Source organism: Vanellus vanellus (genome assembly GCF_965231255.1).
Source record: "Vanellus vanellus genome assembly, chromosome: 11".
NCBI lineage: Eukaryota > Metazoa > Chordata > Aves > Charadriiformes > Charadriidae > Vanellus > Vanellus vanellus.
Window position 1 is genome coordinate 9,249,933 of NC_138916.1, and position 19,358 is coordinate 9,269,290.

Genomic DNA, 19,358 nt, shown 5'->3' on the forward strand with positions numbered 1-19,358 from the left:
TTTGGCTTCCTCTATTGCTCTGGTGCCCTAGTTACAAATACACGCAAAATTTGTTCTGGATTCGTCCCTGCTTCAGCTGAACTTTGACACTTTTACTTATACATTGAAATATGAGATTTCATCTTGTACAGCCAGTGAAATCATCTGACTGCAGGCATTGACAGAACCAATTCAACATGCCCTAACAATTCATCATGAGTTTTCAATCCTGCGCCTTCTCTGAGTACACTTCTATTTATACTGGGTTAGATAACACCAGTAAGTTCACAATCAGAACTCTTCTTTTTTTCTTTTTTTTTTTTTTCTTTTGGAGTGGATTAATCATTACCTTTCCTGCTGTTTCCTTTTTTTTTTTTTTCTGGTAAAAATGACTAAAATGTTGTTCCTCATCAAAAAGAAAGGCAAAAAGAAAAACCACAAAGTAAGAAACCAAAATATGGTTGAAAATTTCTCTCTGACCTAGATTGGGTTTTAAACCAGGCTCCTATTGGATGTCCAAAAATTTTTCAAGGGGAGGTTGTTAAAGAGAGTGAATGCTTGTGAGAATGCTGTGCTCTGTAAACAAAAGCTCCTATCTTGTCCCTTCTAAGGGATTGCAGTGGCTAATGAGGAATCTTACCTTGGTAGTGTGTTGAATTTGTATATTCACTCACAGTACTCTTTTTGGACTAAATGCCCTGCTCTCTAGTGACCCACCCTGTTTACAAAAGACCAATGAGGCAGAATAAATTAGGAACATTTAATGAAATCTGCTTTGGTCCAGTGGCTCCCTATAATGCAGTATGGGCAAGTGAGGCACTGAGACACTATACGTCTCCAGTACGTTTAGCTTAAAAGGGCATAGGTGCTACAATACGGAACATTATAATATTATTTTCCATGGTCTTAAGACATGAAGTTGCTGAATAGCTCAAAGAATTGGGCCACCTAGAGAAAAATATTACACTCTTAATCTCTTAAGCATCTTGAATGGTTTTATCAGATGTGACACTGACTTGACCAGCATGCCGTTTGGTTGATTTACAAGTACTTTCTGTTGTTTGACTTGACGCCAAAACCTTAGCCCAGTTCTGGTAAATTATTTTGGCATATGTTGTAGATGCGTGGTGCCTTGGTTTGTGTCTGTCCTAAACCTTTTTCACCTTGGTGGTAAACATATTTATGTCTGTCAATACTGCTGTCTGCTGTGAATAGGGCAGAGTTTACAGGATTGGGCAAACAGGCTACTTCTGTTACTCCATCAGTGCTCTTCCTTGCCTCAAGCTAGGACCTGATGCATGTTCCCTGCAGCTCTAGTCACCTTACCTCCACGAGTTTTATCCCTTAACCACCCAGTTCCCCCTCACTGCCACCAGTTTCATCCCTTTACTACCCAGTTCACCCTCACCACTCAATTTTAATCCTTAACTGCTCTTCCATGTCCTTTTACTCGCCTTTCTCTACCTCTGCATTCAAATACTACTCTGCCTTTAGCTGACTCAGAAAATGCTGGTGTGTGAAAGGCCATATAGGTGATGAATTATGAGATGACTGCATTGGCACTAGCCAGGGTGAGCACCTATGCAGCAGCAGGCACGCTCTGTTGTAAGAGCGCTACAAGTCCTCTGCTACAGGACCTGCTTGCAGTGCAGGTCCGCACTTGCACACACAGCTGGGAGCTGCCTCTGGGAAGCCCCTGAAAATAGCTTGTGTACTGCAGTTTGAAAACCTTTCCCCTACACTACTGCAAAAGAAAGATATTATTCTGGACCTTAATTATCACAGTATATGTTTATTATGTCTGTAAGAGAAGTCTTTCAGAATTATGTATACAGTAGAACTGAGGGAGGATGCTAGGGAGGCCATTCATTACTGCAGGAATGAGATAAACCACTTCCTCTCTTCCAGGAAAATGAGAAATAAGTAAATATGTTTATGAAAGCAATTTTTAGTTGACTGTCCATAGCAGATCTTTCTCTTATGCAGATGCAGGTCTCCCTTGCAAAGTAGTATGCAGACACTTTTGTTTAGTCTCATAACAAGTGGGAAGGCATTAATGCTATTTTTCAACTAACAATAGAGCAACAACATGTCAGAGACAGAAACCCCTACTCATTTGTCCAGATCACGTTGCCTTCCTTATAACAATTTTCTGTCTTTATGGGGTGGAGAACTGACACAAATACTTGTTTTACATTTGCTTTCTTCAGATTGTCTTCAATACTTTATAGAAATCATGTGATTTAACTCCACTAATAAGAACCAGGTCGTGGACCAAATCATGACAGAGGCTAAGTTAGACCAAAGGTCCTCCTCAGCTCCATAACCAGATTCAAGCAGGTGCTCTAAGAAAGTATAGAAGAACAGAGTATGTAGGGGATGATTGCTACCTTGGTAAATCCATCCAGTTTTTGACAATTGGCAATTTAAAGCCACTACTACACTTTAGAATCCTTTCCAAATAGAAAAGAGGACAACACAGAAAATTTGAATTAAGTTTCTCATTTTATTGTATTCAGAAAGACGTTCTAAAGACATTTCCCAAATCTAAAAAATATGTATGTACCATTACAAGAAAGACAAATAAAATGTGAAGATAAGCACCATGAAAGCTTTGACCTTAATTACTAACCCATGTGATCCATGCTCTGTGTTACTGACTTTGTCACATGCAATGGACCACCTGGTTGAACAGTGGAAAGAAAATACACTGATTACTGCTTTCTACTGATCTCCCTCACCTGGGCTCTTGCTCCTAGAGTCATAATGGTAAGGATACTGGCAATGCTATCCATAAAAGTTGACATCTGTGGCATCTGAGGGAAGGAAAGGCAAACATCCTTCAAAAATGGAAGTTGTATATAAGTAAGGAGCATAGAACCATAAACTCTGTCATACTAAATACAGAACCACAACAGAGCTGACCAAACAGATTGTAAGTTTTTGCCAAGAGTGTGGAAGTAATAATATAAACTTTTTCAAATTCCATCACCAGAGGAGTCCCGCAAGACAGCAAGTAAAGCTGTAGAGGATGATAAGTGTAGAAGAGGCATTGAGGGTGGCTAACTCCACAGCTAAAAAGATGAAAGAATTACTTGCCTTGCTAAAGAACCAAATATTAAGTGGGCAGAGTGTGAGGAACTGTCCTAAAATGACTTGTCAGTAGGAAAGACTTCAAGAGAGATTGATAAGTTAAACAGTAACTAATTGCTGGAGTTGTGCAGTGTTTCTACCAAGGGATTCAAATGTCCAGCTGCTGAAGTGCCAGTGGGTTGGTTTTTGCTGAACCCAATCCTAATGCCAGCAAAATAGAACATAGGAAATGTACCACTGATCCACTGGTCTTTCAAAAGACTCCTGTAAGGGTGCTCATGGGAACTACAAAACTGTCAATGTGCTTCTATGCCAGGAAAATTAGGTGAACTGTTGTAAAGAATAAAATCAATAGACACACAGATAAAGCTGATACTCTCTAGAAACATCAAATGGATTCTGTTAAGGGAGGTTATGCCTCACAAATCTATCGGCATTCTTTAAAGACATCAAAAAGCACATTGATATTATTATTCATGCTTGAACGTGTGATCAGTGTAACCTTAGATTGCAAGACTCAGACCCTTGGGACCCTTACCCCAAGGCAGTCTGGACGGAACTGTTTCTTCTCTTCACCTGGATTCAAGCAGAGCAGGAATTCACCCAGGGTATATAGCCTAACAGTTTTTATAATAATCTTTGCTCCTATAGAAATAGCAAAGTAGAGAATAACACACATAGCTCCCACAGTTTAAATCCCATGGGTAACAGTATATACTGTACTGAATTTTTAATAGCACATTATTCAGAGTATCACATAAATTGTTATTACTGATGTAATAAAGCCTAAACCAACACAGCTGGAGAGACCAAGGCTATAAATACACCATATATTTTTTTGTATTGTAATAATATGGGCCAAATTATTTTTAAGTCTAATTCTGCTGATTTTAGTTGACTTAGACAAAGTCTGAATGTGTACATCTACTATAATTCATGCCCCTGGTTAAATGCCTTTGCCTCATTTATATTTATGTTTTTATACAGAAACTGCTGCATGGTCCTTAAAGGGCATTCTCTGGCTGATGGATTGATCCTGCTGCTGGGGAACTCAAAGGAAAAATTCAGGTGAGGAAGATCTGAACACACTGTAATTCAGTATTCTATGCTTTTTGAGTATATAAAGCTACTATTTCCTTAGTTCTTGTGTTTTCTGATCAACCCTCTGTCTCTGCTGTAGTCGCTGGTCAAAAATGCTCACGGGGGCAAACATCTGCACTGTGCAGCTCAGGTCTAGTGGAACCCACCTTGCAGGAGGGGCAGGGCACACAATGTGACCCCTTGAGAATTCTTTGTTCTTCCTTCTCTGTTTCTGTGATCTCAGTGTCCAAATAAAACATTTCAGTCCAGATCATGAATATGAGGTCACAACACACCATGTATGTGTGTTTCAAGCTTTTTGCCAGTAATCTTTAGGGCTCGATTCAAAGCTTGTCGAAGTCCACTGTTGCTGACACTGATTTCAGGGAAAATTAATTTGGACTTTCTCTAAAGCAAGACTCAAACCTTGTTCTTGGTTGGCTGGGCACACCATCAGGCCTCGGTGCATAACTGGTGGTACTACACATAGATATATCACATATAGTTACATAGTTGATGATGGTAAATTTTAAAATCTGTTGTACAGACATGTCTGTCTATAACATGGGCCCTGAGAGTTTCCAAGCTGGTTTAATCTCTGTGATAGCCGCGCTGGCATGGTGGAGCACAGACAACATTCCACACCAAAGGGCTCCATGACAGGACTGACAGTCAGTGCTGGCAAAACATGCAAGTGTTAAGGAAATGCTGTACAGATGGTTACGTGCACCAGAGCTATCTGCTGTGCAAAGCTGTGCTTCCTTCTGAATGTGCTGGACACAGTTTTAGTATAAACTTATCTGGTAGGTTACAGTATGGGCAGGTCTGACTTTCTGAATGCATCCAGAAAAAGACCATTTCAGTGCAAGAAGTATTTTGCTTTTAAGGAATGGATCAATTTAGTACAAACACTTTGTTGCAGCCAATTCACTGCTCTTTTTTTCCTCATATTCCCTTTTCTCAAACAGTTAATGTACACAAGAAGTAAATGTAAGGGAAGATTATTGATAGCATGTTCTTTTTAAAATAACTCTTTCCTTTTCCAAATTATTTATAAAGAAAGGAGATAAAAATTTACAATTCAGCTTTGCTATTAAAACCAAAAGAGATCTTGGTAAATGTGTCCACGCAGCATGAAGAAAACCTGGAAGTATATCCAATGGGCTTTGCAGTGAGCTAAGCACTATGTTTTCTTTACCCAAAGGCGATACATTGTCAAAAACTTTCATCTTTCTACAAGGCGCAGGTTCCCTATAGCAATAGACAGCCTGAGACTTATTATGGCTATCTGTAGAGTTGTGAAGAGCAGGAGATCTGAGCCTACCTAATTAATAAGAGATTTGACATAAAAGGCAAAGATAATGACAGATTTGACTCCACTGACACATAAAGGCCAAGTAGCATGTTTGGCAAATAGATGTAGCTAAATAGGACTTCATGGTTCTGAAGCCTAATTACCATGATGAAAGTGATGGTGTTTCCTGCATCTGACACACTAACCCACCTACCGTCAGCTGTTTCCCACTTGACGTGGACCCCCAAGGATGCCATCCAGCCACGTTTTGACCCTCTGTTGGAGAAGTATTTGCTGTAAGAGCTGTGATCCCTGATGCTTTGTCCTCCCTCCCCTGCAACAAGAGCGTTCATTTGTTCTGTCTCCATGGTCCAAACACTCATCCCTTGTCCTTTAGTAGGTGAGGTGCCAATCTGCCTAGTTTTCGATCTTTTTACAGAATCATTTATGTTGGAAAAGACCTTGAAGATAATCGAGTCCAACTGTTCCCTTTCATTCAGAATGATTCACATCTGAATGTTTAAATCTTGTGTCTTTCCAGAAACATAAGCTTTGCTTCTGGGATTCCTTTTACATATTAAATATTAACAGTATAGATGATAAATTAATCTCAGGCCCGCCCTTATAAAAGAATACTGGATTGCCAGGCCTAGTTCCTTTGGAACTCCCCAGTCAAGATTTTTTAGTCGAAAAAATTTGTTCTGAGGTTCATAGCAGACTCTTTATAAGATGTACTTAGGAGCAGACCTAGGCAGCAATTTTTCGTTACTTCTGTGCAGTATCTATATTCATTAAGGTAATGAAGCTATTAATTGAATATGTAAGTTCAGGTAATTAAATATAAGACTTATTTCTTTAGTTTAAAGGGTAATAATAAAAAATTTAAACTTGCAAACTAGATCACACATTTAGTGATGATAAATGTGACCTGAAAAGTGCAATATTCCAATATGAATTAGTTAATTGCATCTATTCATTAGGTGAGATACATTAGAAGAAGGTCAATCCATTTGAGGCGTGATGCGTTTTACAAATAATAAATTCAAACAGGTAAATTGAAGAGAAATTCAAAATAGAAAGCTTTGTATATCTTTAAATTCAGAATAGAATCCCTACAACCAAGAGCACATTGCCTATAACTTCATAGTGAACGGCACGTGTTCTTTCCAGTGCTCTCCCGAGGCACTGCCACTCATTGCTGTGTGTACTGTGCAGGAGACGGGTGCTACCTTGCAGAGATTGCGCTAACCCCGCCATGGCTGTGTGTTGCTGTGTATGGGATGATGACCAGGTGAGGAGCAGCGGTGAGCTGAATGGTCTCAGGGAGTCTGCAGTCTGTAGGAGTGGTACCTCAGGCTCACTCCATAACTGGCAAAACCACCATTCTGCACAACATCCTAGTGAGGGACGGGTTACATTTCAACTCCCGACTTCAACTATAACACTCACTTTTGAAACTGACCCAATTATAAAGTGAGTCAAATACTGACAATCTCTCCAAGCATATTCTGCTGTATCACTGTCACTGAATTATTTGTGGCTTGCTTAAATCCTTAAATTCGAGTTTCAATTCAGGACCGAACTTACCGTAGCAGTAATTTACAGTTCTCCTAAGTATAAAATGGCCAATATCACAGGTAAGAAAACTGATCTGTTTGACTAATTTTTAGTAAAAATTATGTTAAATCAAGGTTTCTTCATTAGCCATTCATGGATTTTCAGTAATAAAAATGGTTGTTCCTGAATCAGCATTTATTTTATTTTTTTATGATAATATAGAATTAAGGAAATTAAAAGTAGATTTTCTTTTGTTTGTTTAGAACTCAAAATATATCCAGACTCATTCCTAAACAATTAATAATAAGGTTTATAATATTAAGACAATTAAATCACTGAGATATTTGAAAAATTTCTGAAATAATATTTTACAGAATCATCACAGTATTGTGGGTGTTGCTTTACAGATAATATTTCTTATGTGTGTAACAATGTTTTTACCTTATATGTAGAAAATATCTTTGTCTGGAGCAAAGACTGATACCATCCTGCACACAATTCAAGAGCCATAATTCTTAAGAGACTTCAAACAGTGAGCGTCTTTCAAATGATCAGGCTTAGAGACATTTAGAGAATTGATTCAATTAACCTAGAGGAAAAAGGTGCTATAATGTGTGATTTATGTTTGCAGATAAATTAAAATACAAGTATCTCCTGAAGAGCATTTGCTGCCGTCATGGTCAGTAATGAAAATAGCAGGCAATTAAAATAGGACACCTGAGGCTGAAGCTTTTACTGTATATGTCAGAAAATGAAGTTCAGATTTCTTAAGTGGAAATCTGAGCTGAAAAATAACTTAGTGGAAGTTTCTTGTCGGTCCCTATTTTTCTTCCAAAAGTGATTTCTAAAGCACATAAGGAATAGGAAGGGCCATTTACTGAGGCAGGAGGCAAAGAGTACAGAGGAGTAGGCGCTCTCAATCAACACTGAATTGGTATGAGGAACCACGGATACCTTTGCTAAATGGCAGCGGGACAGCTGAGAGAAATACATATAAAAAAGATCTTATGGGTCAGACTGAAATCATTTGGGGGCAGGTTTGGAAGCTGATCTTGAAATGAATCACTGGAAGTGTTGGACAGAATGATGTGATTCAGTTCCTTCATGCATGTGACGAAGTGCTTAGAGTCTGGAGCTCACTAAGGAGCGTAAGAAATATTCACAGACTTGGAGGAGTAGTAATGAAGAGGTTTGTGTTGCTGTAGCCGCTGTTCATTTCAGTGGTGTATCAGTATATGCTTTGGTACAGCTACGCTGCCCAAAAGAGGTATTTAAGACACACAGAGTTTCACCCAATCCTCTAGTTTTACAGCTTCCGTTAGGCAATTGGGGACACAGCAGCATAGAGCAGAAAAATACCAGTACCCTGCCTGAGCAACCCAGGAATGCCTTAATTACATCTGTATTGCCTTCAACATCACGGTTCTGGCTTTTGCACCCTCTCTAGCAACCAAAGCTCCTGTTTCCATCAGATGGCATTTCTATAAGCAAGGTCTACGTCCTTGTCCACAAATAATACCAGTTGCTGGGGGTGGGTGGAGAAATTAAAACTTGTAAATGAAACAAAGGTATTTCTTCAAATTATACATTCAGATTGATCTAAATATAAAAATAAAACTCTTCAGGAATGATTTTGATCTTGGCTATATACTAGCCTAAATTCTAACACTGAAGTAAGAAACAGAGTTGCTTGGTTGTTCTTCATTTTTTTGACAGCCATTTCTTCACAAAGTGTGAAGACAGTAATATCTTTGTCATTACAATCTGAAACAGAACATATTTGTTTCCTGATTTGCTGTCTAAGTAGGAGTTTAATTAAAACCCATTCATGTGAGAGAAAATAAGCCAGTCTGACTTAACTGCCAGTTGATTTAGTATTGCCAATTCACAAAAAAATACCCAGAAATTGCAATACGAGTAAGTGGTTTCTCTGCCCTATGTAGGTGTTTAAGGACTGCAGAACTCAGGCTGAACCTGGGGTATGGCTTCTGTTCTTTCTCTTCTTGGCAACCGTAGCACTCATTTTTTTCTTTCACAAATTAATTAGTTTACTTCTGTGTTCATTATTACTGAGTTATTGTCCTAATGTCCAAGGCAATAAGGGTAGTAATCTCTTCCACAAATAAATTGCGTTAAATATTAAATATTTTCTTGCACAATTTGAATCCATGACTCAATTTGCCATCATAAAGTAGCCAGTGTCGTGCTGAATTGCTGAAGCAGCTCACCACGCTGGATGCACCAGTGTACCCAACAACCCATTATGGACCTCACTCCTAATTCTGTTTGGCAAAGCTACTGTTGTAGTTGATGAGAACCCAGTTGCGATGCTGGTGCTAAGGCTTACATTGCTGTCTTCCCAGGTGGCAGAAGATGAACTGCGGGTGGTCACTTGCTGTCTGGAAGAGCAAGAGCACATGCCCACCATCACCTTCTGGGGAGCACTCTGAAGCTGGCTGTAGACCAGGAGCCTGCAGTGTGGTAAGTGCAGTGCCATTCTCCACTTGGGGGGCGAGAATGAGGCGTAGGGAGCAGTTAGTCCAGAGGTGGTCGGCTCTGAGTGCTTTTGCAAACTGAATTGCTTTTAAATGTAAGAGGAATGTGGTTTGTACAAGTAGTTGATAGAGGTCTCTTAAGCAGCTCCAGCTTATGTGAGTTTGAACCACACCTCCACATGCAACGGAATCCCTTCTCAGCAAATCTCCTGAACTTTATTGACTTGATTGAATAATGAAGGTGTTACACAGTTTCCTCATTCCTGAAACTTTTTTAAATGCAGTCCCCCTTTGAAGGAGCCTCCACTCTGATTTATTTTAAAGCAGCTTTTAGAAGGTGTCATCCTTGTGATGAAGTGTTAGGTCTGTGTTGCCAGTGTGCCATTAAAAATTGAATTTCTGACTTTTAAAGGTCTCACTCATCCCAAGTGTCACAGTTTGACAGCTCTGCATGTCACATTACAGCACAGTATTATGAATCCATTTCCTCTTTCTGGGGGAAAAAAAAAAAAAGATGAAAAATGAGAGAAAGCAAAACCTGCAGCCTCCCTCATTGTCGAGCTGAAAATTTACAGAAATATGCATGTTAACCCTAAGATGACTTAAATGGCACTCTCTATCTTGTGTTGCCTGTCTGTGCAGAAGCAAACTTTGTCCCATGCTCCTGCACAAACACTAAGGGAATGACAGGACAGTCTTTTCAGTTGCTTGTGAACTTGTAAAACATGGAGCAAGGAACATCTATGGAATCAACAAATGGATAATGTAACAAAATCAAAACATGGCCAGATCCTGTTGTTTATTCTTGACTAGGTCAATAAAAAAAGTCACGGGGTATATTTCTTGCTGCTTTGTTTTGCTAACTTCAGACAGCTGTAGGCTTTGGTGTCCTTTCTCTGTTTATCTATCTGCAATGTGATAACTTCAAAACATGACATCTGATCGGTTTCAAAATATTGGGAGTGTTTGTTTCACTAAGCAGAACTTCATTGATTTTGCCTAAAGTAACAAAAATGGTCTGGGCTTCATAGGTTTTCTGCCTAGAAGTTTTGATCAGAGAGAGCATAGGGCTTTGGCCATAGTTTTCTGATGTCCATCAGCCCAGTCAGGGTGCAAGCTCAGGCCATCTGCTGTTTCATCCAGCAAGCTAGGACAGTTGTCCACCGCACACAGACTGCTTGCTGCAGACATGATGAGTTTCAAACAGGGAGCAGTGGCATCGGGTGGTATTTGGCTACTGACTTCCCAGTAACCCACTGTATGGTGTGCTCAAACTCTCCCACTGAGAGCCCTCCCAAAAAACAGTAGCTGGGAAGAGGTGGTGGTTGTTTGAACAAATTATTCTGGCTTTTACTCTCTTCCTTTTGCAAAGCGTTTTCAGGAAAAGAGGAGGCCACAGCTGGGCTGTGGGACTCACCCTGGCAGCGAGGACCTGCTCCTCCTGGTTGCTTTCTTTCCCGAGAGGAATTTGGAAACAGGTGCATCTGGGTGCCCTCGCTGCTCGAGTCCCAAGCCTCCGGGCTTACACACAGGCTGTCCATGCCCACAGCCATGCCCTGTTGGGGGGGGCATGCCCTTAGTACTGGAGATGGGAGAGTACTGTTGAGGAAGAAGAAACTACAACCCCATGTATGTTGGGTCACAACAACCCCATGCAGCGCTAGAGGCTTAGGGAAGAGTGGCTGGAAAGCTGTCTGGTGGAAAAGGCTCTGGGGGCGTTGGTGGAACACTGGCTGATTATGAGCCAGCGGTGTGGCCAAGAAGGCCGACAGCATCCTGGCCTGAATCAGGAATAGTGTGACCAGCAGGACTATTGAGCAGTGATTGTCCCCTTGTAGTTGGCACTGGTGGGGCCTCACCTCAAATACTGTGCTCAGTTTTGGCCTCTCACTACAAGAAAGACATTGAGGCGCTGGAGCGTGTCCAGAGAAGGGCAACGGAGCTGGTGAGGGGTCTGGAGCACAAGTCTTATGAGGAGCAGCTGAGGGCACTGGGGTTGTTCATCCTGGAGAAAAGAAGGCTGAGGGGAGACCTTACCGCTCTCTACAACTACCTGAAAGGAGGTTGTAGCGAGTTGGGGGTCGGTCTACCAAGTGACAAGTGACAGGACAAGAGGATACAGCCTCAAGTTGCGCCAGGGGAGGTTTAGGATGGATATTAGGAGAAATTTCTTCACCAAAAGGGCTATCAAACATTGGTACAGGCTGCCCAGGGAAGTGGTGGAGTCGCCACCCCTGGAGGTATTTAAAAGACAGGTAGAAGTGGTGCTGAGGGACATGTTTTAGTGGTGGTTTGGGCAGTGTTAGGTTGATGGTTGGACCCGATGGTCTTACAGGTCCCTTCCAACCTAGCCGATTCTATGGTTCTATGAAAGGCAGAGCTGCACAGCCCCCAGCTGAAGCGAGAGGAGACTAAGTGTGGGGACTTTGGAAGGGGCAGCGAGGGAGGGCATACAGCGCTCTTCCACCAAGGCAGCAGCAGAAACCCTGGGCGAGCAAGAACCCCGCTATGTGGAGACAGGCCCCCCGCGCTGCGGGCCTGGAGGAGGGCAGAGGCCTCGGCGCCAGGCGGGGGCTCAGCTCGGCTGCCGCGGGAGCAGGGGACCAGCGCGGAGCTCGGCGCGGCCGCCATGTCGCGGGGAGACGCTGTGGGACGTCGAAGGTGCGGAGCTCGGCGCGGCCGCCGGCCCGGCATGGCGGCGGGGGCCCCTGTGGCGGCGGCGGGCGCGCGGCCGGCAGGGGGCAGCAGGCGGACGGGGATGGCCCCGCCGCGGCGGCAGGTAGGGTCGGGACTGAAGGGGGAGTCCAGGAATCCGTCACTGTCACCGGGGACGCGCAGGCACTTCCATGTCAGTTGCCGCAAAACAATAAAAGCGCGGCGGTGCGCGGAGCAGCGGCCGCGCTGCGAGCGAAGCCGGCGGGGACGGGCTCGCCTCAGGGCGCCCGGTGGCTGCGGGGGAGCGGGGGCGGGCGGCGGCGGGGGCAGCAGCGCAGCCGCCAGGTGCGGAGCGGACGGCGGTGGCTGGTCGGGGAGCGGGGACAGACACGCCGCCCCGGAGGCTTCGCCCGGCCTCACGGCGCCTCGGCCCGCGACCCCCGAGGGGCCGCCCTGTGAGGCAATGTCGCTGGCGGGTCGCCGTTCCCAGGCCCCCCTCCGCCCCGCCAGAGCCTCCCCCCGGCGCTGCCCCCCGCCGCGGCCGGGACTGCCAGGGCTCCCCTCGGGATGCCCCGGGCGGGGCGGCGCGGGGCCGGGACCGGCCTCTCCCGGACGCGGCGCCGCCCTGCCGGCCCTCACCCGGCACGGGAGAGACGAGGGGTACACACGCACGGCAGTTTCGGTGGCCCCCGCTCCCCCGCCGGCGCTGACCGTGTTCCCCAGTCCCGCTCCGCGGGCGGGAGGCAGCGACCCGCGGCCGGGAGCCCCGTCCCCCCGCGGGGCGGCAGGGGAATCCCCGGCGGCCGCGGGGGCCGGGGGGGGAGGGGGGGGGAGCCGGCGGAGGCTGCGCTGTGGCCGCTATCGCCCTAGGTAGGACGGACCTGCCCCCCTGCCTCTGCCCCCATGTCCAATAAGAAGAGACCCGGCTTGACACCTGCCTATATACAGAGGAGGAGAGCAACATCTTCAGCGCCGGTCTTTGGAGGGGGGGGGGGGGCACCAACCCAAAACAAAACATCAGGTCAGAGCGGGGGGCTCGGTGGTACTATAACCCCCCCCCCCCCTCCCCTCCAAGACTATGACTTCCAGTAAAATTGAGATGCCAGGGGAGGTGAAGGCAGATCCTGCAGCTCTGATGGCATCTCTGCATCTGTTGCCTTCTCCCACTCTCAACCTTGAAATCAAATACACCAAGGTAAGTTGTGTTCATTTGTTCTGGCAGGGAAATTTACGGCTTTCCCTCCAAAGGAGGGATTTTGCTTAAAATTAGTTTCATTCTCCCCTAACCAACTTGAGTGTAGAGATAAAAAACTACTAAAAGAGTGCCTTGAATCTGCAATAAAGGAAACAGGTTTTTTACCCAGTAATCATCTGAAAAACCACAGGATACAAGAAAAGCAAATTAGATCTGGCTTTGCTACTCTACTTCTCTTTAAACGTAGTATTTTCTACAGATCTGTTGGGGTTCGTTTTCAGTGCAAAATCAGTAGTTCTCAAAAATGTTTCAGTTGCTTTTGATGTACTCTAGAGGAAGTTACTATATGTACCTGTATGTCTCAATCAGAAAATAAAAATGTTTTCTTTCTTGAATTGCCCTGTGTGCCCAAGGGGCTCTTTTACAATCCCTGGAGGACTCTTAATACTACCAGGTTGTTACAGCACTGGAACAGGTCTCTCTACTAACTTCTGTGATACTTGAATACACCTTTGAACAGTATTGCAAGAGGGCATATTTTTTCCTACTAATCTTTAAGACTAATTTTCATAAAGAGAGGGCTAAGAACAAACCCATTGAGTCAATGTAGAAAAATCTGCTGGTTTTCTATGGTGTATTATGGGACAAAATTGTTTTTGTTGATTAAAATGAGCTTTAGGAGCAGTCGTTTGTAAATGAAATTTGAATTTTTTAATTCATTTATGTATTTTGAATCTTTGCATCTTTAGTTAAATAATGTTTTAATTTTTGTTGGAGAAGTTTCAAATGTATTGTATAAACAGATTACAATGTGTCAGACTTTGTTTCTAATTACCAAGTAACTTAATTGGAAAATAAGCACATCAGCACTGGAAAAAGGTGATAACATTTTTATCTACTGGAAATACAACTTCAGGAGCTTTAAAGCTGATAGGAAACTCATTGCGGCCAATGTAGTGTATTTTTTTCCTCCATATCATCACTTTAGAAGCTTTTCATCTTTTCTCTTTTTTAAGCGGGTGCCAAAACTAATTTGTCCTCTAATTTGTTACAGCAATTCCATGTTCTAGAAGAATGTTTCAGAGGAAAGTCAGCTATTTTAGATTTCGTTATATTTTAATGCAAACTGCAATATGCAAAGTAAAAGATGCATGTGGTTTCTTGCATGTAATTTCTTTGAAAATAGTTTAAATAAGTAAGGAATGTAGTTATTTGATGTTGTGTGGTGTTATACTTTGGGAGCAATCATACTGTGCAAATAGTATTTGGCATGAATTTTGGGTTTTGCTGGTTTCACTGTAAAGTATGCTTCCGGAGTGTTTGGTGGATAGTACTTGAGAGTAGTATCACAGTCAGTTTGCATAATAAGTGTACTTGTGTTTCTCTGTTCTAAAACTAGAGAATTGGTTCTAAAAATCTTTGGAAAAGATAAGTCATCAACAATCATATCTTCCTGTCTGTGAGAATGTAAGCTGGATAGTAACCTTTAATAATTCAGAATATATAGTGCCATCATCTCAGAAATATGTAAGATGTTACACATTTTATACTACTGGAACAAGAAAAAGAAAGATCTTTTATTTCAATATTAAGCCAAAACCAATGGCAACATGTTTCTTCTAAGCTTAGTTTTGAGATATTAGGTAACTCCTGGTTGCTTTTGAGAGAAATTTGGTTTAGGACAGGTATCGAATATTTGACTTGGCATATCCTCTGTCTCTGTTTTTCTGTCTTGTTCTTCCCTCATTTTTCTCTTTCTCTGCAGGAAATACAAGTGATTTATAGATAATTGGAGTCTCCAGCTTGGAGTCTTGTCTTGGGCAGGACTTTTATCTAGGATCCACTTTCCCACCTATTACAAAGAAAAACAATCAAAAATGAAATAATGGTTTGTAATTTGATTCTTTCTTTTGGGGAGTGGTCACTTCATGTCTTAAATGACAAACAACTTCCATAAACAATAAATAACATTCGACTAAAGCACTTTAGCAAAAAAAAAAAAAAAAAAAAAACAACAAAAAACCCCAAACAAACAACAATCCCAAACCTTGTAAAATCAGACATCTGTAAGCATTCCTAGCAGCCTCTCTCCTGCTTGTTAGTGAGAATTTTAAATACGCAACCAGGACACAGAATTCTTGAGCTCTTTATTACAGCTGTCTCTGAATGTAAAATCTTAACCATTTGGGAGTTAATTCTTTATGAAAAATAGAGGCACCTGTGAACATTTAAACTAAGTGAAGTGATTTTAAAATATGTTTTGCCAATTAAATTCCATTTCTGGAAGTTTTTTTAAAGACTTGTAGTATGCACCAGAAAAAAAGTAAATTTATTATTCATTACTCTTTAAAACAGTACATCATCCTTAGAATTACTATGAAAGGTCCTTTCAGGAACATAGATAAAAGAAATACTACCTATGTAATTTTCATGTATTCAATTATTTAGCAGAACTATTGAAACTTGTGAAATATTCCTCTGGTAGGTTTACTGAAATGAGCAGAAAACTGTGTGTTAAGTCCTTCCGATCTGTACACCTGGTGTAGCACACAGAGGCAATGTAGTTTTTCATTGGTGAGAAAAAAAAATATTTAATTAGCAATGAAAATTACATGATTCCATGTTTTTATGTAAGGTGTGCAGCAGTATCCATTGTGGCTTCAATACTGGGAGTTAGCTTATGCTTCCTTAAAAAAACAGCCATTAGAAATATTTTCCCCAGCTTTTTAATACCTTGGCATGGTCTTTGTGAAAAGTGTTTTAGATATGCGCAACAAGACTTGGTGAATAGGATGTGAACCAGACATGAAGATGAGTGTTCAAGCACACAGGGTTAAGTTTTTCTGTGTGGCTGGCAAGTAGTAAAACTGCCACATGCAGGATTACCCCTCTTTTCATTGTGATGACTCTTTAATTCTCTACTTCTTAACATTAACATTTGGGGAGGGATTGCATCTGCAGAACAGTATTGCATGGAATTAGGTTATTCTACAGCCCTGTGGCACAGCAAGCCCTCCTCCTCAGGCTCGTCAGGAGCGTGTTGGCAGTGACGTGCCCCATGCGTAAGGGAACACATAGGTAGAAAAGGGATCCAGCTCTCTCCCTGGCAACAAGTCATACTTCTACAAATGGGAATTTTATGCCAGAAACTCTCCCAGAATGGGCTGCTCCAGAAATACCAGATGTGTGAGATAAGCTGTAGCACGATGTCCGGTAAGGGCATGTTATTAGTGTGTTTTGTACAGGAAGCACACCCCTGAGTTGACAGCTTCTGAGGGTAATCAGAGGGTTCTCAGCTTAGTATGATATCGGTGCCTCCCTCTTTCATGCTGTTACGAAACTCCATTCTCCTTCCTGAGACTTGAGTGTCTCCCAGGTATCTGACAGTAGATGCGGAATTAGCCCAATGGATTGAGCCCTTTGCATCCTCCTGCTATCTCCATTTGAAGGGCTAAAGGTGTTTCTGCAGGATGTGGCTATCCTCTCTTCATTGTGGTATAGTCAAATCTGCTTTACAAAGTACTTTCGTAGTGGTTTTAGTAAGTCACGTTGACTTTAAAAGACAGCTTGGTATAAAATGAGGACCCTAAGGTTCTGTCCTGTCCTGTCCTAGCTCTGTCACTACACCATGTAACTGAGTGAACAAATGTTCTCAGTTTGCATCACGTTGGGGATGCTAATCCAGCTGGATGTTTTCAGTTTTGTTTCTCACTTGCCAACTGATTTAGGTCTGAGAAAGAGCTGAAGAACTATAGCATAAGGAAAAGTTGAAGAATTGTGGTTTTGAGAGCTTTTTATAAAGAGGTGCTCTAAAGGGGTGAAGTTACAGCACTCTGGCAGTGAAGAGGCACAGAAATGTTTCAGTAGTAGTAGCCTGTGAATTGGCTGACAACCCTATTTTTTTTGTGCTGTGTAAAAGGGTTTGCCTCTGCTCTTACACCACAGGCTAAAATCAGGTGAGTTTCTAAACGCAGACCAGGTAAACTGCTTAGCACTGCAACAGAAAACTGTATACAGCAGTTTGTATTAAGTGTAGACAAACTGCTCTGGGTAGACAAGAACTAACAAATACATTTCAAATTCTCATGTGATTAAAATTTGGGTTTGAAGTGTTCTGTTACTAAGTTTCTGTATTTTCATTCCCATTGCGCTTTCTTGGCATTGCCCAGAAATGAATGCTGCAGAACACTACTATAAATTCTTTTCGCCAAAATTTCCAGCATGTGTTTTCCAGATAAAATTCTAAACTGACATTAAGATAGGAGACAGGAAATCTATTCTATTTACAATAATATGTAAAATCTTTGTCATTTTTTGAACTGAAGACAAGCTTTGGCAAAACTCAGCTAAGTGAGGAATACATGCTATTTCCTACCTGTCTTTCCCTAAATGAGCTGACTACTTCAATGCCTTTTGAAGTCAGCTTCAGTGACTGACAGCTGAAGAAATGAGCTAGCCTTTTGGGTCAGCTCAGTGAGCGCTGTCCAGTTACAAAAGATGCGGCACAGAAAATTGGAGATGTTTGCATGAGGAGTAGACAAATAGAACAGCTGCTTTTCCTCTTTGTGGAACACTCTAGCATCTGATGCTTACACTAGATATGTCCCTCTGTATCATCATATATGAAGTTTTAGGGTGTATACTGTATTTAGATTTACTATTGTTTAAAGCTGCAGCTTGAACTCTCTTCTAGTGCATTCATACTTTGTCGTTAGTATTACAATCCAGTAACCCATATAGCAATTGCCAACTATTTATACACTTCTTTCCAATTAATAGCCTAAATATAAGATTCTTTCTCTCCTCCCAAACTTTTAAGGCCTTCTGCAGAAACCCAATTTTCCAGATTTTGCATGAGGGATCAAGAAACAATTGTAGTCCTATGCATATGCAGTCCCCTGCCTTTGCTTACTCCAATACAGCTGCTATAACTGTGTTAATTCAAGAGCATTAAAAATACAGATACTACCAGGCTGAAACTGGCAACAACTAGATAACTACTGCAGATAACTAGTATATTAGTGGGTAGGTAACTGTTGTAGCAGTGACCTCTGACTGTGCTGAATTTTTAGGGAAAGACTGAATCTTTACGGAAAATGCAAACTGGTTTAATGCATCGAGTTTACAGTACTATATTGCTGGCTAGAGGGAAATTTTTTTCGCTTTGTCAGATGATATACAGAAAGACAAGAGCTATGCAATTAGTACTTTTCTCGTCTTTGCAAAAATGTTTATGATTTCAAGTATTTCAATACAAAAGATGCATATATTTACACACCAAAGCCAGGTCAGTAATAATCAGAGCACTTGCCCAAGTTGAAGAGCAGCCAAATTCATACCCCTGTTCTGAAGTAAACACAGCAGAAACCTCAATATGGATCCCTACTTTCTGATGGTGGATAGGTCCCAATTTTGGATGCTATTCAACTTTGGCTATCCTTGGAAAGTCTCACATTCTCTCCTGTTGCATAATTCACTTGTAAGTATTTATGAGGCTTGAGAGATATCAACTTGATAGCCCAGTGGGCAGGACACTTACAGGGAAAAGTAGGATTCAAGTCTTTGCTCCAAGAATACTCAGGATGTCAGACAGAGCAAGGATTTGATCCAAGAGCTATGGCTGTCTTTGCATTCACCCTAACTATTGGGGTATTGAATTGGGATAATGCATCTCGAACACACACTTTGATTCTGTCAAAAAAAAAAATTCCTCTTTAATTCTCCATTCCATTCTGTCTTTCAGAAGCATTTCCCTCCAGTTCATCAATCCTGGTATATTTCCATATTAAACTTCTGTCTTAATGTATCTGCATATTCTAATAAAAAAATTCCAACAGTCCAAAAATTCTTGATGATCTCTGCTCAGCTTGTTCATCTGGCTGTCCATGGAGAATTGTTCCCCACGGACCTTAATGGGCTCTGCCAGTTTGAAGTTATTCACTGCCATAAACTGCTTTGCTCCTGGGAGCACCACACAATGGAACCCCTGTATCCATTTGTCTTCCCTTCT

General features: G+C 42.1%; 1 protein-coding gene across 1 annotated transcript in view; it reads left to right on the forward strand.

The window, feature by feature from the left end:
- Positions 1-13,187: 13,187 nt before the first annotated feature.
- Positions 13,188-19,358, forward strand: part of ALDH1A2 (aldehyde dehydrogenase 1 family member A2) — a 57,549-nt gene continuing 51,378 nt past the window's right edge. Inside the window, exon 1 of the mRNA XM_082488572.1 lies at positions 13,188-13,348. Within this exon, the coding sequence (XP_082344698.1) occupies positions 13,232-13,348 (117 nt within the window). The 5' untranslated portion in view covers positions 13,188-13,231. The remainder of the gene's footprint in view (positions 13,349-19,358) is intronic.